Raw genomic sequence first — 25421 nt, 5'->3', positions numbered from 1 at the left:
AGGAAGACCTCAGGAGACAAATTTGCAGGACTCCCATCTCCTCACAGAGTACTTGCAGCATGCTGGACACAATCTGGCCTCTCACTAGGGTCACCCACAGCAAAGAATTCACATCCCTGTGTGACATCCCTGTCTGCTTGGTGCAGCGATGGGGCACAGGAGCAGCCACATCATGGGTACAAACTTCACCTCCTGGTGCTGCAACACTTTTTTCTGCCTGAGAGGACTCCCCGTCTCTCATAAAAGCACGTTTCCATTGCTGGGGGATAAGAGTAGCTGCCCATCCACTACACCATGCCCACACCAAATACAAATGCCCCATGATGTGTTCATTGTATTTCTGTACACATTTCACAGCCAAACTACTGTGCCATGAGGCCAAGCAAGGCCTAAGGGCCTACACATTGAAAAAAGGATAGCCCTTTGCAAGGAAGTTTTGCTTTTGCCTAAAACAGCCTCCTTAAAAAACATGCATTTCCACCACCGCTAAGAGAAAGCACTCAGGCGCTGAGGATACTTTAGCTGCAGTCAAAGCCCACTGCCTTTCTTCCCTTGATCTATGGGCCATAGGGATGGAGCTCCTCCAGGTCCTGGCTAAGCACGTGCTGTCGCTGCACCCCAGCTCAGCACCCCCAGGGCAGCCCTCCCACACCACTGCCAGTCCCCCAGGCAGCAGCAAATAACAAAATAGAGACTCCGAGGGAAATAAATGGCAGCGCTTACGGCGACTGTAAACGAGGAGCAGGGAAGGGAGGGACGTAAGGGCACTGCCTGCCAGGTAGGGATTTCTTTCGGCTGCTGCTGCTTTTCTAGCTACAAAGTGCTGACAGAGGGAAAGCTGCAAACAACCTGCTCCCTGGAACAGCATGAGAAGGCTGGTCGCCTTTTGAGCCTGAGCCGAGAGATAATAGAGGCCATGAGAGCAGCGCGGGGAGGAGGTGACTTTCTCTCACGTCTGCTGGGGTTGCAGCAACTCATGTGCCTCAGTGAAGCAGCAAATCCAGAAAAGAAGCTGAAGTCCCTGCCTTCCCACTTCACCTGGCAGGACTCAAGAGTATCCTTGCCACACGTCACACCTGGAGAAGTGCTGCTTTAGCTACAGGCCAACATGAATACCACCAGTCAGGCCCTGAATGAAACATCTGCTCCGGCAGAGAAATCTGCCTGCATTATGGCAGAAGAGCTTAAGCAAGAACACAGCTTTGACTCGCCATGTCGACCAGCCAGAATCTCATAATCTAATTTGTATACAACTGTGCCTAAGGTATCCTGCACTTAGGATGTTCAGCTCACCCATACATGGCCAGCACGTACCAGCAGCAAGCATGCTCACAGCACCACCCCTCCCTACAAACCAAATTTGGCCTCTGGGGTGACAATATCACACCCCAAGCAGGAAAGCAAAGGCTGCATGAACATTTCAGCTGCAGTCTGCATCGACACTATTTAGCTCATTTTATTTCCAAATGCACAGGACAGGTCTCCAACATACAGACAACAAATTCCCACTAGCCCATTCTTACATTCAATTTGCATAACAGATGACTCTACAGCATTAGCAAAATTCCACACCGCAAGCACATTTAATAAAATCATAGCGACAACGGCTTAAACGGTGCGTTAGTTACAATTCCTGCAATGCTTATTATTGCTGGAGTTACGTGATATGGGAAGGGTGGCATGCCCTAATGAAACTTCACGCACGCAGCCAACAGACTGCAACAAAGACTGAAAGATCACATGAGCGCTCCCACAGAAAAACAATTTAAGACCTGAACCCCCTCACCCTTGCCTCCCAAAAGCCAGTCTGGCGTAAGTATGTAAGTAAAAGCCCTACTTCATGTTACATTCCTGGAGCTGCAAGCAAAGGAAAGGAGAATTGGTAAAGGAACTGTGTGCTCGGCCCCAGCACAGAGGCATGCTTTGCATTCTTAAGCAGCCCTCTCTGAAACCAATCATCGTTACTTGCTAATTGGCTGGAAGGAACTTCGCTCAAGCCTTGACAGCCAAAAGAAGTACTCTGACTTCTGGTGACCATAGGAGACAGCACAACTCCTGCGGCTGACAGCTAAGGGGGGGCAAAAATCTGCATTAAAGCTGTGCAGTTATTTAATTGTGACTCCTTACGATAATCAAAGTACTAGCAAAAAAGATGCACAAGACAGGAGAACTGAACTACTCGTGACCAAGGCAGGTACAGTGCAGTAATTCAGATGCACATTTACACAAGTCAGGGCAAACGCTGTTAGAAGCAGGGACTAAATTGCAGAGGATCCTTAAACCATCTTACTCCTAAACTATTTTGCTCTAAGGTAAAACACGCACCATGTATTTTAAAGCATTAAGACACTAATTCTATAAACAATAATGCCTCCAGCATGCACACCGCGCGCACTGGAATGGATTCCTCAACTTGGCCTCATCATTTATGCATCTGATGAAACAAACACTGACAGCTTTTTTGCATTTGTAAAGGCCCCACAGCAGCTGTGGTGATCCCACCATAGAGCAATGAATTAAGCCTGAAACCCAGCTGGGTCTGCACAGAAGCCTTTTTTGCACAATGCAGCAAGACTATCATTGTTAACCTAGGCATTATTGTAAAATATTCTGCATTACATTAAGAACGGAGATAGAGATGCCCTGGAAAATTAGCTTTAATAGGCAATTTATAACATTTAAAAATATGGATACCACATTGATTGCTAATTGACAACAAATTTCATAGTTTCATTCACCCACAACCAGAGTGAATCAGGTAATTACAGAATACTACTTAAGCAGGAAACAAGGCAAAATTAAGAAATAATCCACATTAAAGTATAAAACACACTACAAACTTTTATAAAATAAATGTATAAACATACGTGTGAATTTAAAATAACTGAAAATTACAAGCCTTGAATTGAGAAGGAATTTGAGACAAAATCTTAGAGGAAATGGACATATGCTTGCTTTCCTCTAAGAGAAATCTTAAGAGCTTCTTTCAGACTAAAGCAAGCAGCTTAATACACTGCATAGTACTACTTAGGTAGCATTTTTCCATTTAACAAGGACATAAATATGTAATGAAAAAGAGTCACGAATTACTCTGGGAAAAAAAATTTTAAAGTAATTAACAGAAAAAATTTTCACAGACAGAATACATTTGTTCAAAATTGAAACTATTCTTCCATTGCATCTAACACTGTATTTAAGAGGCCAGAAAAATCAAAGTTGCCTACTTCATAAAATAGGTGATTCAACTCATCTTACTTAGTTATTAAGAACATTTCTTTAAGACTGAACCACAAAAACATCTGTTTTTCAGGTATGCATAGAGACATTAAAAAAAACAAAGCTAAGTTGTATGAAATACTTGGAAGAATTTAAGATACTACCCTACTGACATGAAAAAATTTTATGCCTGTCCTCACAACTGCTCAGTGTGAGGAAACCATGTCTCTGGGTCACACAACAGAAATATACTTTTTGATTTCAAGTAGTACATAGGCAGATATTACACGTGCTTTGTCTCCCTCCCCATTTCTCCTTCATCTACAGGATTACTCAGCTGAGTGCATAGTGCAGTGCCAACTTCATACAGGCTTACCGAGGAAAGGTACCCAAAAAGAAAAGAGCACTGATGAAGCAGGAGGAGGAAAAAAAAGTCACAGGGAACAATTTGGAAATAAGCAGCCAAATTGTTCCCTGTGACTTTTTGGTTAGCAAAAATAGCAAGATGAAAAATACCTTCCATTTACCATTTTTGAAACGCGTGCATTTCTCCACAGTACAGAACTGTCTAACCAGAGAAACTAAAGTCTTATTAAGAGAAACCAAAATTACAGGCAGCAACAAAAAAAACCTAATTCCTTTTATTTGTGGCATTGCCTCTGTTCCCAGATCATTTTTATTTTTAGCAGGAGGAATTGAGGGAAAAGGAAGAGAGACTAAAAGGCAAAAAAGTTAAGGGGGTTAAAAAAAAGGGGAGGGGGGATATTAGGGATGAAATGCACTTCAGACTGTGCCACATTTGGCTAAAATGAAGCAAGATCCAATTGGCAGCTTTTGAACATATGACCCTCCAAAGGCAAGCTGTCAGCTCGATAACAGTCAAAGGAAATAAATGAACAACTCCACAGTGTTCTGAAACTCTTGCGTAATGAAGTTAGTTTCATCCTGGAAAATGGCCAAAAAGCACAAATCAATGAGCAACCAGCCTCCTATCATTTTTATCACAACAGTAATACTCATCCAAAGGTAGGCTGTTATTAAACCCTGGTAATATTTGCATTGGTCTTCCACACCAGAAAGTCAAAAACTGACAAAAAAAAAAAAGGAGACTCGCTGTATTGAGAAAACGTGGGCAGAACCACTTTTCAGAAGTGACAATAAAGCAGCTGTACAACCTAGTCCAGAAAAGCCAGACACATGAATCTTCTACAACAAGAGCTGTGAGATTACCAACCCTGCCAACACAATAACTGTGCAAGTTTACTTCCATGGGCATTAAGACATACACTGGAAAAATGTATGAAATGAGGCTATATGGCATTACACTTTGCTCCAGAGAACTTTCTCATGCTGTAGCATGAACCAAATATGAAATGAAGACGAAGTTTTGAGATAGGTCTGTTCTCTGAGAACAGACACTTGCAAGAACCTAAAGGCCATCTCATTGAGGAAATTCTCTTGTTTTCTCTCTAGGGACTTCCTGCATGAACAAACAATCAAACCAATTTACAAAAAGGGGAAAGAAAAAAAAATAAAGGCAGCCATGCAAGTTAAAGCAACCTAGGAGATACAGATTTAAACCCCTGTTTTTGACAGTTTTATATTCTCTTATCTATGACAGGATTAGGAGCCCTGATAAGAAGTCCACTATAACACTAGACGTTGTCCTACTTTCTAAGCTGAATGGTAGATCAGTCATCCAGTATTAGCATTGTTCTTACAGTCTTTGTCTCAAATAATGACAGCTAGTCAATCTTCCTTCTTATGTACTTAAAATTTTATAAGATATTACTTCTTGTTTCAAAGGATTGCCTCAAGAGATCACCTATTATTTTGTTCTCCTTAACTAGACTAGTTTATGCACAGGCTTAACATTATTCACATATGTTGAAATTAAACTATTGAATCCCCCAGATCACCTGCAGATCCTTGCTTTTATCAAAGATGATTTAGCCCCTGAGAAAGTGAATGGATTGGAAATTTGGAAACCAGCTGAAACTGTCTTAATGGCGTTCTCCTGCAGAGGAGTGACCTTTTAAAGCCGAAGTGCTACACTGTGTTGCTTCAGCTCTGTAACACGTGGGTTCCTGATTAAAATACTGGGTCTTCTCTTACTGGGAAAAAAATACTTGGACATTTGGAGAGCATGAAATTAAGGAAGAAGCAGTACAGCACCATGAAGTCTTTTAAGAAGAAAGGATAATGTTTCAGCCAAGATGCAATTTACTGCTCCATGAGAACAGAAGAATGGTGATAAAACACCTATAGAGGATGGTTGGGAGCAATTTCAGAACACCTTCAAAAGCATGACTGAACAGACAGCTTCAAAGCCCTATTCCAAAGGCAATAGCATAGTGTGCTTGTATTTATTCTTCCATTGTAGAAGATGGAGAAGCATTTCCCTCCTATGCTATCATGTCCATGAGACAAGCTGTAGTTGACCTTCTGAAGACATGACCACAATACAATGCTGAGGGAGAACACACAAGTAAAAGCAGCAAAAATACCACCATGATGGCTAAAGACAGGGACAGTGGTAGGAGCTCAGGACCAGAAACTCAGGGCAAGCCATCCTCCACATGAGCAGGACTCCAACCATGGATAAATATCCTGGCCATTTTCTGACATTATGCTAACTAACCTTGGTTTCACAAACTGTGCTGGAGGGCAGGTTAGCTCTCCAGAGCTGAATATACTTCTGCTCCCAAGAAAGCCTGAGATGAAGCTGCAGTCATGCTTGTGGAGTGCAAGCAATAAGCTGACAGAGATTTGAAGCACCTCCGAAATGGCCTCAAGTGAAGCAGAAAGATTCTGAGATTGCTGATAACAAGGAAGTCCTTCAGGCAGTCAGTACCATCTACTTGTGGTTCTGCAAGGTGAACAGGGACACGAAAAGGAGAGGAAAAAAAAGTAAGAGACAAAGACATATCCTGAAAAAAATGTTCCAAAAAGCAAAAAACATCTCTGACCACTTTGCTAAGTAATCCTTGTGGTCAAGTCGATGCTACTGCAGAGAGGAAAGCAGGACACGTACAAACAGGCATGCATGCAGGAACGCTGCTTCTGGTCCCATTTCGGCCAGAAGGCAGAGCCTAGCAGGAATGGCCTGAGTCATCAGGCATGAGGACAGCAGTGTTATAAGGCCTTAGGAGATGGGCAGTCTGCAAGGGGGAAAATGACAGGCTCGCCACTGGCAGGATCTGAGCAAAGCTAGCATAAAGAAAAGGAATAATAGCTTACCCCTTCACTTTCCTCCATCCAAATTAGAGACCCAGTAATTTCCAAAATGCCTGCAGGGAAATAATCTCACTGCATCCCTGACTGCAAGAGTAACTGCAAGGTGTAAAAATTACACCAAGAAAGAAAAAGGAATCAACAAGTATATAAGAAAATATGCCACGGGGTGGGGGGGGGTGATATGGAGACACACATAATTACTTACATGATAAACACATTTCCATCTTTTGCACTATAGATAACCAGCTTTCACAGGAGCCAGCTCAAGTAGTACGATAATTAAATACTAAGTATGAGATCAAGAAATTATATTACCCAGAAGACTTCAGGAGATTGTATTTTTCATAGCATATTTCTGGTAAAAATCATATTCCTGCTCTCCAAAGCAACAGGATCATTATGCCTGGTCTGTCACCCAGGCTGCAAGAAATCTGACCATCGTTAGTTAATTTGGAAGATCATACTCAAATGAAGATTGTAGACCCCCTTTCAATAATGGAAGCCACGAAGTGGCTTTTATGATTGGTCAGTTGTGTCATAAAATGCTGCTCTTGACTGAAAGAGCATGAATATTAATGGCTTATAAATAAAAGTCTTTAATGTACATGAAATATGAAATTAGCTTTCCCTGAATGCTCACATCAGCAGGATTTGATTTCCCAAAAGTTCATAAAAGGACTGTAAAAAGGAATGAGCAGGGCCACGTTCTATTTTTCTCCACAGTATTTGTGTATTAACAGTTTGCTGAGCCTTGCAAAACAAACACACAGCCAGTATTTTCTATAAACAACACTCAAATTCTGCATACAGGCTTTAACTGTACAATCCCTCCCCTTCCAATGTGTTTCCTATGGAGCTGGCCTCCCAAATGAGCGGCATGAACCTTGCCTCATCTCCCTGTCCGGCCTTCAGGAAATGAAAATAATACTGCACCAATAGTCCATTTTGCTTTTTTGCAAAGAGATGGCAGGAGCTTTGTAAGAGCTGATTTTCTTAGACAAGGACAAAGTGGATAGAGGACCTTAGTCAGAAATACACAGAAATGAAGAGAGAAAAGCACAGCAGTGGAAGACAAGAACACAGGGGAGAGTGAACTGTAAAAATGCCAGCACTATGCACACACGCACACTATAATGAAGAGTAAGCAAAGAAAAATGACAGTTATTACCTTTAAATAAAACATTAAGAGGCTGAAAAAGAAAAAAAAAAAACAAAAACCCTGAAACATTTCAGAAAAAAAAAACCCAAAACAGGCAGTATTACACTTAGTAAAGTTATTAAAACCAGTAAATGGCTATCACCCTTGTGGAAAACTAACATTCCTGCCTGCAAATACTTGCACACACTCTTACACAGGAACAGCAAAATCTCAAGCCCTGAAAAGCACTTCGGCGTGTGCTTAACTCATAAGCTCCAAGTACTTCAATTGACGTCAGTAAGAGTATTCATACATTTGAGACTGGCACGTGCTTCAGTGCCTTGCTGGATCCAAACTGAGGGTGCCAATTCCACGTCTTTTTAATCCACAGCAAAGCCAAAGAGGTCCTTGTGCCTTGCTGCTCCCTTAACTGTGCCACTAAAAAGTCCTGCAGGCTTGCACTGAAACCAGACCATTTAAAGATGAGAAGGTGGAAGAAAAAAGAGCCTAGAGATAACTACTCTTTAAGTCTCATAATTTCAGTGACCCTATTTCACATGCAGCTCTTTGGCTGTATTGATATGGCCAAAGCACCATACCATGAAGGAATGATTCATAGCGTCACCACTGCTGGCTTCAATGGTGAGAAAAAAGCATGTGATGCCACATCCTGCTGCTCCTATAATTAAAGGAAGCCTTGGTTTTTGCAGCTTTTTGATTTGACATGGTTTGGCCTTCTCACACTACTTGGGAACCCAGGGCAAAAATACATCAGCCCTTCAGTTCATGTGCACATTCAATAGATATGAGTAGTTTTAATATGAGAAGCTATCTGAACTTATTATTGACTGGTACAAAATAAAACAAATAAAGCCATGGGAAATTTCTGGATGAATTCCCTTATGTAAGCAGGTTCTTATCCCAAGATGTAGAAAATAGAACAGTACACTGGCTTCAATTCCACAGTGAAGCTCTTGCATATGGGATGGGTGTGTGTGGCTGCTGAACTAGAAAAGAGTAGCAGTTCTTCTACCACATTCAGCAGTGGAACTTAGCCTCCAGCAGAACAGCTATCTTAATTTTCTTTTCTTCCTCTTTTTATTTCTCTCATTGAAGGACAAAATTGTTCAAATCCTACCTAAGCAAGCGTAACATGTAACAGTAGAACATTTTTAATTCTATTTGAACTGATTTTAGCACTTTGGAAATGATTATGGCACTGCCATCACCACAGGCACAAACACCTTTAGCTTCATTTTCACCTGTGAGGTCTAACTTAATTTCAACATTGTTTAATATTCACGATGCTTCCAGCAGTAAGGCAGTACAGCAAGATCTAAATCCGAACAACCCTTAAAACAGAAAAGGACAGCTAATTTTACTTGCTATGAAATAAAACATGTATCTTGACTCCTATTTAGTCATAATTTCACAGCCCATTTAAACTCACTCTATTGCTAACAGACGCAATCCTACCCCTCCCTTGCCACTTCACTGGGTGTCCCTGTAACACTTTCCCAAGACCAAGTATTTTTCTAGCTACATCACAAACTGCAATATTAAATGAATCCACATTAAAAATCAACCACATTTTGTCAGTTCAGTTTTTACCTGCAAAGTCCCCAGTCTGAGGTGGGAGTGATCACCTGACACATGTCAGCCTGCAGAAGAGAAGGGGAAGAAGCAGCCAGAGGGAAGGCTGAACCACTTCCTCCAGTGCAGTGCAGGCTTAGAGTAACCACAGAATCACAGCACTAGGCACCTCACTGGTCTCCACATTCATAATGCTGTTACTGAAGGCAAAATCTTAAGCCATACACAGGGCATTCAAACACAGATTAGGAAAAAGAGAGTAGGACAGGACAGGTTCTCTTGACAGCTACTTCTTATTTTGTTGTTTTTACTGGTTCATGGCATAACAGATCAGGAAAAAAAAAGCCGCTTCAAAATTATTTGCCATTAGGACAACCATTATTTCTTCCACATTATAAATAATTCACAAGTTACAGTTACTATAACATGCCCTAATTCCAGCTTTTAAGTTACATGAAGTTGCCTGTCTTACAGAATTATATTACTATGTCTCCATTATAAGCTGAATAACTACAATAGAATTAACACTGGCTTTCTGAGACCAGAGAATGTCCCTTTCAGTTGCGGCTATAAAGCAGAAGTTAGTTGGAGTAGCACTTCTTCTAATAATTTATTAAAAGCTCTACTATACCCAAACAAGACTGTAAGAAGGCAGTCTTTCTGCTGCTGGAGCCTTAATCTTAAGTTTGCAAATCTTTTACCAGCCTGCAAAGTGGCAACAGGCCATGAGAATTATCATCATTATCACTACACTTCAGGAGGGGGGAAAAAAGTGATTATCAATCAGAAAACCCCATCTCAGGTGTACATTCCATCTAGGTCATCCATACGTGAAATAGACTTAATGAAGGCTGGTCACCTGAAACACCACCAAAAAAGGAACCTCATACAACACCAGTTTAGTTACCAGTCAACTTAAAAAACAGTAACAGAAAGCCTTCTTTTTAATTGGCTTTGAGTTTTATGAACTCAAAAGTCTGAATCAAGTTTTCTAGGGCTCAAATCAAAACAAAAGTATGTTGGATTTTTGAGGTTTTTTCAGCTCAAGTTGAGTTAAGAAGCTAATTCATCTGACATATGTGCAGGGTTGCAAATTTCTGTTTTGGGGGTTTTAACATGCATGCTGCAGCTGAGAAATCTGGCTTACAACTTTGATGTACCAAAAAGAACTGTAGGACAAAGTGGCTGAAAGTAGGACCCATAAAATAAAAAAGGCGAGAAAGAAGGAAACATATCCCTTCTCTAAGTCACCCTCAGTCTGTCTAATGGGTACCTTACAAAAAGAAAAAAAAGCTATAAACATAAGTTGGTGGCCTGCAGCATCTTAAAAATCTAATTGCAATGAACTTTGTGAACATAAAGACTCCCAGTTTAAGACCAAAACAGGAAACTATATGCTAAATATAACAGCTAATAAAAATATGATAAGCATCTTAAAGACTGAGACACTGCAGACTCCTGTCCAAGACTCATGGTTTCTGTCCATTTCAATAGTAGCAACCTGAAAAAATATTTGTACATTGCCATTGACTTGATTCACAGGCTTTACATCACCAAGTTCCTCACTGCAATTCTTAAACATGCAGGCCATTCAAAAATGTGGACAGAAAATTATTATTTAGCTGTTTAAATGCAGTTGTCAAGGTCCAGGGCAAATTGAATTCCTGCTACCTGGGAGCCTCAAAAGCTTACTCTCTTGGCTGGACTCCCCCAAATGCAGCATAACTAGCAAGATGCCTAGCACAAGACTAAAGTTTACCCAAGGCAGTAATAGATTTTTTTTGTTATCCAGAAAAAGAATGAAGTACAATGCTCAAAGAGAAAAGAAAGTTCTTCCCATAACATACAAATGTGGGAAAGGGCACAGAAGACCATCCCATTCTTGTGGGCAGTGAAGGAAAAAAATAACTTCATCAAAATGCCAGTACACAACATATCCAGAAATATCGTGGAGCATACATCTCTACCCACTCACATAAAACTGTTTCAAAAATAGGCACAGAATAAGCATATAGTTGAAAGAGCGGATAATTTCTCCAAATTCACTCCCATCATTTTTAATTGAAAAGCATGCACTGCCTCAACACTCATCTGCAAGCAAAGCTAAAAATGAATTGCTTGCAATATATAGTTATCCTAACTTGGCTCAGACAACACAGTATCAAAGTGCAAAACTAAGATTAGTAGATTATGTCAGAATGAGCTCCCATGGTTTATTTTTGAATGCTGTAAATATCGTTAGCCAGTCATCATAGCATGTGTGTGCCAAAATACGCTAATCTCCTGCAACTATCACGTCATCCAAAAGATGTCAGACCAGAAAGGCAAGCTTCAAGAACTGAAAGCAGAGCACCAGGGACTCAAATACCACAAACCCTCCTGGAGTACAGCAGCAGGCCACAGTTTCTCAACTTCCTATTATTTGCATTTCTTCTCAGTCACAGATCCAAGGCTGCCTTTTTTGCAGAGCAAATCAAGGGAAGAACTTGGCAGAAAAGATGGCAAGAAGCCATGCAGAAAAGACGAAGCAGATTACAGAGGAGAGACATTTAGAAAGGATTAAATCATGCCCCTCAAGTGATGCAATTATGAACTCTTCTGGGGGCATCATCACATTTCTGCTGAACTGATTTTAGCAGTGTCAAAATATCCAATTCCACCTGTAGCAGTTCTACAGGCACTAAACTGAACCTGACCAGAAACTACTCTAGCTCCAAAAGCCTGACCTAGATGCAGAAAGTATACAGAGACCTTAGTTTACCTTTCTCACTTTGTTTTCAGTGGATTTTTAATCACACAATCCCATTAAAGCCCAATAAAAGGAGGCTTTTGTCCTTCAGATAAAAATAGGGGATATTGTTTGTGATGCATCAGTCCAGGATGAGACATTTCCTGCAGAAATGCTGAAGCAGCTTCACATCTTCCCTATCTATGTGTACCAGTGAAACGATTTCCACCTGTGCCTCTTTCTCTGCTTCTGTGCTTAGCCAGGCTGGTCACTTGGAATGGCTTCCTGCAGGAGCATAAATTAAGCCAATAAACTTGGCACGGGAGCAGATGGGGTGCACTCCCAGCATCCGTCTGCTCACGGACCAAGGAACCGTGATCCCAAGCCTGGAGACGCGGTGTTTGGCATGGCTATGGTCCCAGGCACTGCTGAGCTTTGCCACTCATCATGGCCACCCTTGCAGAGCAACTTCAACAGCAGCATTTTACAGCTTCAGATCCCTTTTCTGCATAGGAAAGAGTCAGACAAAAAGACAGGACAAGCAGAGGGGAGGAGAGCTAGCATATTTTCAAACAAGACCTCACTGCTATAATTAAAGGGTTTATTCCTTTCCCACAGCCCACACTGGAAATACCAGGCTGCTGTCAGATTACTGAAGGAACAACTTCAGAACAGGATGTCATTACACAAGGGAAAGTGTGAAACCCGAGCAAGTGAAACAGCAAATGGTTTTAAACTTCTACCTACTGCTTCATTGAGGAAACGTTTCTGTAACTGACTGAAATAAACTCACCCCTCCAAATGAAAACTAAGAGCTCCCAAATAAAACCTGCCTGTTAAAAACCAAGAAGGATTGCATCCAATATTCCCAGAAGTAATAAGCCAGCAAAACAACCAACCCATCAAAGATCTAAGAGAACACCAAATAGATTTTGGCAATCATATTATTTCCTGTATCTGAATTTCAGTGCCAAGTAATCCTCACATACTAGACCTGAATTTTACAAGGGGCTTGCAGATTTTAAGTTTCCTGGTGGCTTCCTACCACTTAAAAGTGCTTTAAATAAAAAATGGTGGTTAAGTACAAAAAGTCTATGTGTACCATGTCCCATCATTCATTTGGACATTAAACTCCAGGTACATTTTACCCTTTTCTCTAAGGTCCTAACAACAGGTTAAAAACTGTCAAGCTTAAGTTTTGGCCTGTGGGGTTGGGACATTAAGGGCCATCAGCACCAGGAAACACTTAAGGGAAGTTCAGGTTTGGCAACACTGAAATTTGCATTAATAGACTTGAATTTTAATGTCCCGTTAATCTTACACAGAGGCAGTCAAATCCATCAGCACTATTGTTTTCAGACTGTCTGCCCACTAAGGCAAACAATGCATCATTTACACTTGGTTTACATTTATAGTTGGGAAGCAAGCCATGCAAAGGACTAAGGGGGAGAAACCAGAGTGTTTTAAATGCAAATTTGGATTTTGAAGAATTGAGTATTCCTCTGCAAATTCCACATCTGCTAGATCACACAAAAGCTGGGTGCTTGTAATAAAAAATAATAAACGTGTCTCTGCTTTTGCTTTCCCTACTTTAAAATTGCCTTTAAAGCCTTCCTTTCACTTGACTGCTGCAAACTGGAAACTTTAGAAATGAAAGCAGCTGGTCTTTCCCCTCCGTCAAGTTGACTGAATTCAGTCACTATACAATAAAAATGGGCAAAAGCAAACCCCAAATCAACCCCCCAAAACATGTTCCACCTCCTCAAGAGCTTTCACTTAGGTTCAAGCCAGGAAATAACAGTAAAGTGCATAAACAAAACATAAATTTTAACGTGGATTCTCTTTAGCTTAAGACTGTAAGATTTAAAAGTTGACCTACTTTATGTAATACTCCCACAGCTGAGTCATCACAGTATCAACTGGTCTCTATCAGCTGCAGGGTATGATCATCTATTAAAAAAAAAATAGAAGCATCCATACTGAAATGCCTTTTTTATTATCTTAAGAATATTACATTAATCTAACAGTCCAGACCATAACTAGGATAGGGGAAATTTTTGAAGAAAGTTGGAACTACATAAAGTAGTCTCTTATAATGCAGATGCCATGCCTTGTAGCAACAGGCTGTAAGCTACAGGATAGAATACTGGAGAAGGCAGCAGAAATACAGATTAGTTCCAACTTTGCCGCTGTTACAGCATGTAGCTTCAGGCTAGCTAGTAATTTAGACTTCTTTCTTTTTCATCAAACAATAAAATGGAGGGAATGCTACTGCCTTACAGAATCAGCTGACGTTTATACCACATTTTAGCATATGCATAACATTAGCTATTACTACAGAAAAGGAGGGGGTAATATGTTTTTAATACTGGCTTCATAGGCCTCACAAGAGAAGGTGAAAGTGCTTAATGAACATTAGAAACTCTTCACAGGGGCCTTGATTCACTCTAATTCACTCTGGGCAGCATCTTACTGCTCCTGGCTTGCAGACCATCAGAGTGAGCAGGAGTCCATTAGTATCTCAGGGCAAAGCATCTGTTGATAGCAAAATATTCATTAAAAAAAAAAAAAGTACTTTAATTATTAGTTTCTACTTATGTACTATCCTATAGCCACTTACAACATAATGATATAGTCTCAAGAGACCAGAAGGAGGTTAAGAGGAACCCAAAAGTAGCTCTCGAGTGCAGCTAGCATGTTTAAGTTTTTCACACAGGAAAGACTTGAGCAGCTATGCTGCTGGAATTGTTACAGCAAGTGTGAAAGAGACCCAGCAAAAAAAAGCCCCCAAAGGTGATGCGAATGAAGATGCAGCTTACACTGAGTACTATCTCTGCTGCCAGCACCCTCTTTACATTATTTCTTGTAGGAAGTGGTCAGACTTTGAGCCTGTTGTCAGTTGTGGGGATGGGGAAGAGAAATGGCAACCTCTCACAGAAAAAGCAACAGGGCAGGCAGCTCCAGCTGAAGCCCTGGAGTGCCCAGGGTCAGGCTCCTGCACAAATGCCCCGATGCAGAAGAAGGGGGTGGTGCTGCAGTTACCATCCCCCCCCAAAACTCAACTCCCTGAGCCCACATCAAGCACACCCAAATAAAGAGTATTGTTTCAAAGGCTGCAGCAGGCACCATAGCTCTCAGATGTCTGCAGCATGCTAATCCTGGCCAGGCCTCGCTGGCCCTCTGTCTGAGGGGCTTACCAGGCCATCCGTAGGTGAAGTGTGTCACCTCATGGCAGACTACAGCACTTTTACTTCTGCAAGGATAAGGAAACAAATCACAGGAGGTGACAGTAGTGACATTACTCCTTAATTATACTTCACCATCTGCTACCGTGGCAGAACTGTGCAGGTATTTTAAGGCGGTAATCCAGGTCTGATACTCTGAGACCTAAGCTAGCAGGAACAGAAGATTTGCTATTCGACCATCACAAAAACAGTCAGAAAAATGCACCTGTGAACTTCGTACAAGACATCAAAGCTTTTGAATCAAGAACTATTAATTCCAAACGCATACTGAACGCAGTCTGGCTTCTCAGTGGATGCTTTACAAAGCTGTCAGTTTTGTGAGGCTGGAGCCAAAAGGCAATATTTGATATGTAAAGATGTTTGAGAAGGAGGAGGGTAAAGTGAGAAGAAAGAGTTGCATGAGTCAGCCATGGATCTTTTAAAAATTAAGCGATAGCGATTTTAAACCACAGGAAAAGAAGATGTATACACGGATTTCCTCATTCCTGGTTTGCCAATCGCAAAAGGTAACGCTCCCTAAGTTTAAGAGAACTTTCAATTGCGAGCACTTACTGAGCAGGGAGCCGAGCCCTGCGAGGGCAGCCCACAACACGGAGGCTTTCCTCCATTGTTCTCACTACCTTCTTGTTTTCAGAATTCATTTCGCAAATGCTGAAAAGAAAAAAACAGCAGCAGCAGCAGCCTGAACAGGCTTCACTCCTGACACAAGGCCAGTCTAAGCCGAGGCTGGATGGGGCTCTGAGCAACCTGATCTAGTGGAGGGCGTCCCTGCCCACGGCAGGGGGGTTGGAACTAGGTGATCTCCAAGGTCCCCTTCCAGCCCAAACCGTTCTGTGATTCCATGACTCTGTGACAACTGGCAGCGACACGAGAGAAGCGGGGCCATGAAGTACCACACCTGGTGCCCGTGCGGTGGCTGTGCCCTCGCTCCTCTGGCGGAGCATCACCTCCGGCCTAGGGGCACGAGGGACCGGGGTGGGCAAAATGGGTCCCGACACCGGGACCATTGTTCGAGGTGCAGGCGAAGCTTGTACTGGCACTGGCGAGGAGGAGGAAGAGGTGGCGGCGCGCTCCGCCGGGCTACCGTAGCGCCCGAAGGTCATGGGCAGGAGACGTGCCACCACGCTTGTCGCCACAGGGCAACGTGACGGGCGCTCTCCTCCCACCCCGAAGGCGGCGGCAGGGCGGCCCCGCACCTGCTCACCTGGCCCGGGCCGCCCCCTCGCTCCCTGCCTGCCTGCCTCCCTCCCCCGCGGCGCCGCCGCCGCCGCCGCCGCCGAGCACTGCCCCGGGGGCTCCTCCCGCCCCCGCCCCGCCTCGCCGTGACGTCACGGAGGGGCGGGGGGGTGCAGTGCTGGGGGGACGCCGAAGGTTCCGCGGCGCGCAGGCCCGTCCCTTTGTGACGTCACGGGAGCGGGGCGAACCTGGCCGGGCGGCGGCGTGGCCGGCGGCCCGCGGGCTCCGTCACAGCCCCGGCAACCTGTTGCTGCCGCCGCCGCCAGCGCGCCCCGCCGGCACCGCCGCCCCCTGCAAAAAAACGAAAATGGGGAGGGGCTCGGGGGGAAAATAGGAGACGGGCGAGAAGGGTTAAATAAAAGCGCCGCCACGAAGTTGTGAGCGGGAGAGCGAGCACCCCTGCACATTGTCCGCCCTCGTCTCTCCTCCCCCGGGAGCCGCGCTCTCGGCCCCTGCCCGGCGGTGCGGGAGCGGCGCCGCATTGTTCGCCCCGGGGAGCCCGGGGGGAGCCGGGCTTTGGGGTGATCTCTCCCCCTCTTCCTCTTGCCCCCCCTCCCCCTTTAATTAATAACACCGCGGTTTCCTTCCCCCCCGCCCCGCTTTTGTCTGCCTGCCTGGGAAACGTGGACGCCTCGCGTGTTTCGCCAGACTTTCCACCCGCCGTTCCCGTCTCGATGCCATACTTTAAACTCGCCGGCCCCGGGCTCCCCTCTCCTCTGCAATGCGGATGTATTTTAATTCGGAAATTTAGGGGGGTGCGGGGGGGGTTGGAAAGGAGGAGGGGGGCAGCTTCGACATAGCGCGCAGGCCCCCCCTCCCCTTCATCCCCAAAAGCACACACACATCGTTCCACCGCCTCCCCCGGGCAGCGTTGCAGCGGGGCGGGCAATCGATAGCGGCAGTCAGCTGGAGTCAACTGCAGTTTTTACCAAATCTATAGAATACCGAGGCAAAGTGTCCCGAAGGTCACCCTCCCTGCCAAGGGACACCCCTACGCTGAAAGAAATCGGCGCAGGCGACAAGACGCGATATAAACTACAACTTTTAAAGCCTCGCATCAAACACGCCCAAAAGCGAGGATTTCTATGTATTTCCCCCCATATCCGCCCCCCAAAATTTGTTGTTTTTTTTTAAACATGGAGATAAAAATCATTATTCGCTTTACTGCATATATAGATAATCCCCTCCGCTTTCCCAAACGTTAAGGAAGAACTGTCCTGTGCCAATCAAAACGTAACTGGAGCACGAACAAAAATCCAACTACCCATCCACATTTATATGTTTAAAGGATTAGACAATTACGAGGGATTGGTTAAGCGGCTGAATAAAGAGAGGCAGAAATACAGCCCAGGCTCCGCTGGATTAGCCCAAATTTTCGAGCCATCATAATGAATTATTTTTAAAACAGCACCGAGCCATTTTCCTCATTATTCCAGTCAATCTTGAGGAACGCGCTGCCCGTAAGGCGATCCCCAGCTGCTCCGGTGTCTATCGCAAGGCAGAGCAGCCGAGGATCGCACACAGGAGAAGGGGATGTGGTACTGCGAGAAACCAGCTCGCCATAACCACTCGGTTTCAAGTTAAAGGGCTTCCAACAACCACCGTCGCCGCTTCACCAGACGGGGACAGACACACGTAGATAATTAAAAAAAAAAAAAAAAAAAAAAGAAGAAAGAAAAAAACCAAAAAGCCCAACCCCAACCAAAAAAAAAAAAAAAAACACCAAAACACCAACCCCAAAAAACAAAAAAAACAACAACAACCCTATTTTAGCATGCAAAAGCACAGAATTAAGAAAACCGCTTGAAAATGCAGTTCGGTGACACATCGGGGCAGCCCCCCAAGCTCCTCGCGTTTCATCTAAAACTAGATTATGATTGTGTCATTTGAGGTCAATACATTTATTCACTGGAGGAATCGCTACACAAATCTGGTTTTATAACCGAACTGGATAGCAGGCTTCCCTGTTAAAAGGGGCCTCTGAAACTCCCCCACCACACCACAGAAAAATCAAATTCAGCATCACATTTGTTCCCAAAGCCTTAGAGCTGCAAGATTAGCTATAAACTTGACATTCACTGCCATTTCGTAAAACTGGGAGTCAAACGATGTATGTTATGACCACTTACGTATTTCTTTTGAATTATATTCCTCTTGGGTCTTTCTTTGCTCATTCTGGTATCCAAATTCTGATTGCAAAAGGGGACAATTGCTTCATGAATTAAAGCCGAGACAATAAAAAAAAAAATTTAAAAAAAACCCGAAAAAATCCAGGGGGGAGGGGGTTGTTTGTAGTGGTATCTTGTAATCCGACTTTCTTTCCTCACAATGTGATTCTCCTAGCAATAAATCCGAGAAATGGGGGACGGAAGAAAAAAAAAAAAAAGACGAATGCGAAGGAAACAAAAAAAAAAAATTCACTTTAGTGAAGCATTATAATGGAAAATTTCCCCCTAAACACAAAAAACGACGCCCTTGATATCCCCTTTTCTCTTTTTCAAGCCGCCTAAGCGATCTGCAGGTCCTTAGTGTCAGAGCTGTAGTTACATCTTGGAGGAGGAAAGGGGCCGGGAGGAGAAGATAAATAATCGGGACGTTGGAAGTCACGTTTGTGCCGCTGCAGCAGGGAAAGCGGCAGGGACAACTCCAGCAGCGGCGGCGGCGGCGGCTCCGGCGGCAGCAGCGGCGGCGGCGGCGGCAGCGAGTGCTGCACGCACCGTGTGTGTCTCCGCTCCTCCAGCTCCCCCCCTAACCAATGAGAACAGCTCTCCGCCAGCAACTTTAAATGGACCTGGCTCTTTTTTTTTTTTTTTTCCTCCCCTCCTCTGTTGTTAATATATATGTCTGCGTGCGTGCGTGTGCGCGCGCGCGTCTGTGTATGTGTGTGTGTATATATATATATATGTATGTATGTATGTATGCGTGTGTATATATATACACACACGGACACACGGCACACACACATACATGCATACACCGCCTAGGGCTCGCCTTTAATTCCCAACCGGGGCAGCAGCCGCAGCGCCCGGCCCCTCGCCACGCTCAGCGCATGCAACAGGCCTCGCTGAACACTCCATGCGGGTCAAGCGTCATGCGCTTCCCTCTCCCAACCCCCACCCCTCTTCCCACCTCCCTTCTTTCGGCATTTAAGCGTGGCCACCCGGCAGCGAAGGTCGCCGCGAGCCCTACGCCGAAACCCGAGCCCGGAGTTTGAAGACGGTCCCTCAAGAGCGCAGCACGCTCTGTCGCCGTGCCCTGCCCCCCTCCCCGCCCCGCTGCAGCCTCCTCACTCCTCCCGCCTGCCAAGGGCTGTCCTTCCGCTCCGTCCTTGCGCCCGCCGCGCCTCCCCCGGCTTCGGCACGCACGGGGGGCCCGCCGCGCTGGCAGCACCTGAAAGTCACGTTTGGCCGCGCAGGCCCTAAGAATTGTCCTTGCTCGTGGGGAAAGTTGTAGTTCCCTCGCCACAAAATGGCGAACGGCGGAGAACTACACCTCCCGGCGTGCGCCGCGCGCCCGGCGGCCGATTGGCTGCTGGGCGCGGAACCCCCTTCACCACGCTCGTCCTTCCCCAACACCACCCCCCCCCCCCATGTCGGTTTCCCCCCTCCGCGGCGCTCGATGGTAGAGGCTGGGGGGGGGGGGGGCAGAGGGCGGGGGAGAGGCACGACAGGAGAAGGGAGGAGGAGGAGGAGAAGGGCGAGGGGGAAGTTTATTGGGAATCGCTGACAGGGAGTGGGGAGGCAGGCAGGCGCCGCGGGAGGCTGCAGGCGGAGCGCGGGGATTAATGTGTCTGGGTTGGGCTGGGAAGTGGCGGCCGAAAACTTCGTGTCTGTATGCTGCGCCCACTGAGGAGGCGGCGGTCTGGGTCTGCCGGACAGACAGACGGACTGCCTGCCGGGAGGGCGGGCGTGTCAGCTCGGGACACGCAGCGGGCTGGGCTGCCCCGTGCGGGGCCCGCTCGGTGTCTCCAAGGTGTTCCGAGGTCGCGCCTCCTGCGCCCCCGCCGCCGCGCCGGGGCTGCCCCGCGGGAGCTGGGCCGGTGGCCCGGCGCGCCCGGGAATAACCTTCCTGTGCAGATGGATGGATGGATGGATGTGTGCTTTTAAACGCCGCCGAGAGCCCGGCGGCTGCCCAGGAGAGCGGCCCGTCCTCGCCCAGGGCTGGTCGGCGCCTGCTGCCCCATCCCCGGCGGGCTCTGCCGCTGGACCTGCCCGCGGCTCCTGGAAACTCCTGGTGTGAAATCCCGAAGTTCCAATTCTCGATTAATTTCAAGTGTATTTTTTATTTCATTAAAACAAAAAGAAAGTAAACTGTTACGGAAGTGGAATGTCCTTCAGCAAAAGCCCAGCAGTTCCTTAATGGCGGGTGAGGGGGTTGGAGCAAGAGAGGAGGGTCACGAAGTTGATGAGGGGACTAAAGCACCTTCACTACGGAGACAGGCTGCGAATGTTTGGGACTGTTCAGCCTGGAAAAGAAAATATTCTGTAGAGTCTCCATCCATATTGTTCAAAGCCAGGTTGGAGAAGGCCTTTGAACATCCTGATCTAGAGGGAATTGTCCTTTCCCGGGACAGCGGGAGCTATAACGATGTGATCTTTAAGGTTTCTTCCAACCCCTAATATTCTATGATTCTATAATTACATCTCCTCTAGGGACAGGGAGGAAAGAGCGTCATTAATGATCTCCCTTGGTGTGAGGTATCACCGTACGCAGTGTGTGTTTGTGCTTTTCTGTAGGACTCACCACCAACTATGAGCTGCTTTACTCTTACGCTAATTACTACACTTGGGTGATGCTTTAGGGGCTTTACACTGTTTTCCACCTGCAGTTTTTATGTTCAGTTCCCTTCTGGAAAGTATTATATCTGCCCCACAGGAATGACAATTTTTGTGCAAGACTCTTGAGTGGCAGTGTTCAGGGGCAGGAGAGCAGGACACAGAACTTGCCAGAATGTCACTCACTAGTACCTAGTCTTAAGTTTTCACCATGAGGCTGAAATGAATAGGGCAAGGAGACCAGCTCCTTTTGGATGCCTTTATTGAGTGATCAGCTCTGGATGTGGGCCAGAGGAGGAGGTAGACAGTTTTGCTCCACAGCAGAACTGGGGTTTCCATCCTCAAAGGCGTGTCTGGCAAGACAATTTAAGGCTTGTCGTCTAGGGTCCTCATTCTGACCCAGTTCTAGTCAGGTCACAGTGACATCTAAAGCCTTGGTGGTGCAGTAGGAGAACTTTTGGCTAGTAGGACCCATCACTTAGTTCCTTAAATCTTCGGCCAGCTCGTTGTTTTTAGGGTCTTTCGTTGGATTTCCTTGACCGTCTCTTAGTTTGCATATTTTCCCGGGGGTGTTACCTGATGCCACGCTGGGAAGCAGCGCTGGGAAGCAGCGGAGGCAGTACACCACAGATGTAACAAAGTTACTGGTAGGGTAAGGGGATTAACGGTGGGGGTAACTTCAAGGTTTAACATTTAACAACAATTTAAATAACACAATTAACTTGTTACAGTTTCAGATTAACACTAACAACTCTAATTGTATTAACTTCTGAACTTGTTCATAACAAGACCATCCTTCTTCATTTATATAAATAAGTGACCGTGGTGTTCTCCCTTTACCTTAGAAATACAATACAAATAATGTTTAAGACGCTGAATGGAAGAAATAAAGTTATGTCATAATTTCTCTTGTTTCCCTTAACTTCTTCGTGTTTATTGGTAATTATTTCAGGACTCTTTTCCCAATCTTGTTTAATAAAAATTGGGGTATAAAATGGTCTGTGCTTGGCCTCATCCAGTATCAAAGCTTTTAGGATAATACTACTTGTGATCAGGTTAGTCTTCTGAAGCCTTTCCATTAGGTCTCTTATGGGAAAATGTAGATTCCTTCTTAAGAGTAAGTCTAAAGTGAGGTTTTCATTCCTTGAAATTGGAAATATGCACATTTCTCATAGGACTGTTTAACTTCCTGTCCTCTCTTGTTTTTATTAAGGTGCTTATGTAGCATGAAGGTCTAGGACATCCTTGGAAAAAAATGCTTTTGTCTTGGCTTTTCTTCAATTAGTAACAACGAGTCTGTGCTCCTCCAAGAGACATTTTGGAAAGCCAGAAGAGACAAAGATGGCCATTCATGTATTTCTGAGTCAAGAGCTGAGCAAAAAGTTTTTATGGAAAACCTACCTGGCTTTTCTCAGATGGCATAAGGTAGCAAACCCAGCTATTCCCCCACCCCTTTACTTTGGAGATTGCTTCCTGAGTGGTCTTAAAAGTCTTGGTGTTGCTATGTTTGCTGCTGGCTTTTGTGCCATGTGTTGAACAAGAGCTTACTGTCAGTGCAAGCTAATGAATTTTCTTCTCGAGGCTGGGTGGCAGAAACCTTTCCCATGCATCCGTGGCTCTATTTACATTTGTGTTCTGTTACACAGAGCATTGTATTGTGCACATGCTGGGTATCGTGTATCCGCCGTGGGCCTTGCCTTTCAGCTCTAGCTTGTGTACATTTTGGGGACTGACCTTTTAAATACTGATGCTGGACTGCTTTGCAAAATTAATTAAATGCTGGTACAATAGCACTTAGTATCATAGGTTAACTGCTATTGATGTCAGTGTTTGCAATTACATTTGGTCACTTTTTTTTCTAGTTTCATTGTGACTTTCATCATGGTCACTTCCAACTGTAACTCTGCTTGAAGATGTTTGAGAAGTGACTACTGCTTAGCAGGATAGAGATTCCTTGTTCCTTTTTTCCCCTTGTTTCCTTCTTACTCATTTCTTCATTTTAAATAATACTTTTACAGCAATTACACACAAAAGAGCTCCCAAACTGGATTTATGTGTTCTACAACTAGTTTTTAGTCATTGTCCAGTGTCAACCTTTCCAACAACCTCAGTGGTCTGAGTATAATGCTATTGTACAAAAAACTTTGGGGATTTTTTGTTTCTTTGGGTTTGTTGGGTTTTTTTGTTTTGGGTGGGAAGGGGGATTTCTTGGTTTGCATGGTTTGTTTAGGATCAGTTTTTTGGAGGGGGGCAGTGGGGTGAGGATATTGTGTATTATTTCTTTGCATGAGCATATCACATTTTATACATGGTTCATTTGGACTTGTGCATACTAAGCATCCTAGGTGCAGTTGCCTCTGAACAAGAGGTGAAATATGGTCACTTTCTAGCATATAATAGAACTTTCCAGCATACAATTCAGTGAAAAGTGAAAGGAAACTTCATTCAAGAGGAACCTTGGTGATACCTCTCCAGCTACTAGAGTTTACATAATATGTGCCTAGTTCAAATCTCAATGAAGATAAAATCCATCTGAGGTTATAGGAAAAGAGCATTCATTATGGCTGACTTGCCTCTGACTGTATTTTTTTTTTTAATTTAATTTGGGGACTACTGCTTTTGGCACTTTTGGACTTGGAAGACAGATATATGTGCAGATTGGTTTGTGGTGTCCTCAGAATTCTGGGGCAAGAGTTTTAGTAAGTTAATGTGGAAGGTCCTGCTATGGGTGCTGGTCAAAACAGGTCAAAATTAATAAAAAAGAATATGTAGTTCATAAGGAAAAATATATAATTTTTAAAGCTTTTTGGTTGTTCTCTCTTTTTATTGGTCAAATAGATTAAACAATAGGCACAAGCAGTATGGGGAAGACAGAAAGAACATGGGATGAACTCATGTGAGCCACAGTTCCCCAGTGGGCAAACAAAGGGTGTGATGCCAGACAAGATCGGCCATAAAAGAGCCTTGTCCTGGGGGCAGGCTGTGATTCTATGTGGACAGATGGCAGCTTACCAGTTCATAAAGACCACTTCTGGATACCTTTCCTTCAACTCTTATTTATCTGAATTATGCCACAGAAAAGACAAGAATAAATTCTCTAGTGTCAAACAGATTTCCTACAATAGAAAGTGATGCAGCTTTGAATTCTGAGACCTTATATCTTATATGGATTAAAGCAAAATGATTTTTACATTGAGAAGGATGAGGGTGAGAGAGGGTTGGTAGCTTTGTGCTACAGAACTTGCTTCTAGCCCTGGAATCTGGTTGGCCATCTGCAGAGATCTGTGGGGAATTCTCGGGGTTTTTTTTGAGGTTTGAATCACTTCTTGGAAGCTTGATGGAGTAGGTAAAGAGACTTTAAAAGTGGACCCCCAGGTCTGTCAAATCAACACACATTCCTACAGAGTAACTTTTTGTGTGACAAGCAATGACAGCATTTATGTATAGCATATTTTGTTTCATGTTTGAGAAGATTGAACTTTACCATAGGCAGACAGCTCTTCCTTCTAGCAACTAAGAAGGGTGTGGAGGCCATCAGAGAGAGACCTCGGCCTACAGATCCCTTGCCACTGGCTTGAGTTGATGCCTAGACCTGACATTCTGGTTTCCATGTTTCCTAATTGGGGTTCCTCTCCACTTCCTGTCATGCTTTACATCCCAGCTGTCCTGTATTCATAGTCTGCCTTATTGTTTAGCTTTGGTCTTTAAAGCTCCGAAACACATTGCATAATATTGGAGTAGAATATTAAAAATAGCATTGCAATACTTATTTAAGAGAAAACCAGCTACTGGAGTGAATTTAGTCCTTGGGGAAGAGGGAAGTGGAACTTTCTTTTATTTGTTCCCACGGGGAAATAGAGATACGAGTAGCCAGTTACTGGTAATCAGTTTGGCCACTTCCCCCCAACCTCTTTTACTTGTGAAATATATGTATAAATGTAGGTGTTTGTTAAATATTTACATAAAATGCAAATATAATGACCGTGCAACATAGAAAGCTGCTGAACACGCAAGGTGTTTCCTCTGCATCTGGGTCTGAGGGTTTCCCAACAGGCAGCTTCCAGCATGCACTTAGGCTCTACTTGTGTAGTAGATTCTGCATCACATGCACCAAGGGTGGATTCATGCACTGTGGATTTATGCACATGATTTAAAGGCCTCTGGGTAATTGAGACATGGTGCCTGGCATCTCCAGGATCCTTGAAGTGGCCATACATGCACGTGCAGGCAGACACTCCACAGATGGTCAGAGT

General features: G+C 44.5%; 1 protein-coding gene across 1 annotated transcript in view; it reads right to left on the bottom strand.

The window, feature by feature from the left end:
- JARID2 (jumonji and AT-rich interaction domain containing 2) overlaps window positions 1-19071 on the bottom strand; it is a 211095-nt gene extending 192024 nt beyond the window's left edge. Inside the window, exon 1 of the mRNA XM_066558193.1 lies at window positions 18523-19071. Within this exon, the coding sequence (XP_066414290.1) occupies window positions 18523-18567 (45 nt within the window). The 5' untranslated portion in view covers window positions 18568-19071. The remainder of the gene's footprint in view (window positions 1-18522) is intronic.
- Between the last annotated feature and the right edge of the window lie 6350 nt (window positions 19072-25421).

The sequence above is a fragment of the Molothrus aeneus genome, chromosome 1 (assembly GCF_037042795.1).
Source record: "Molothrus aeneus isolate 106 chromosome 1, BPBGC_Maene_1.0, whole genome shotgun sequence".
In the NCBI taxonomy this organism is placed as follows: domain Eukaryota; kingdom Metazoa; phylum Chordata; class Aves; order Passeriformes; family Icteridae; genus Molothrus; species Molothrus aeneus.
The sequence above is the reverse complement of the archived record's forward strand: the minus strand, read 5'-3'. Positions and strand labels throughout refer to the sequence as shown.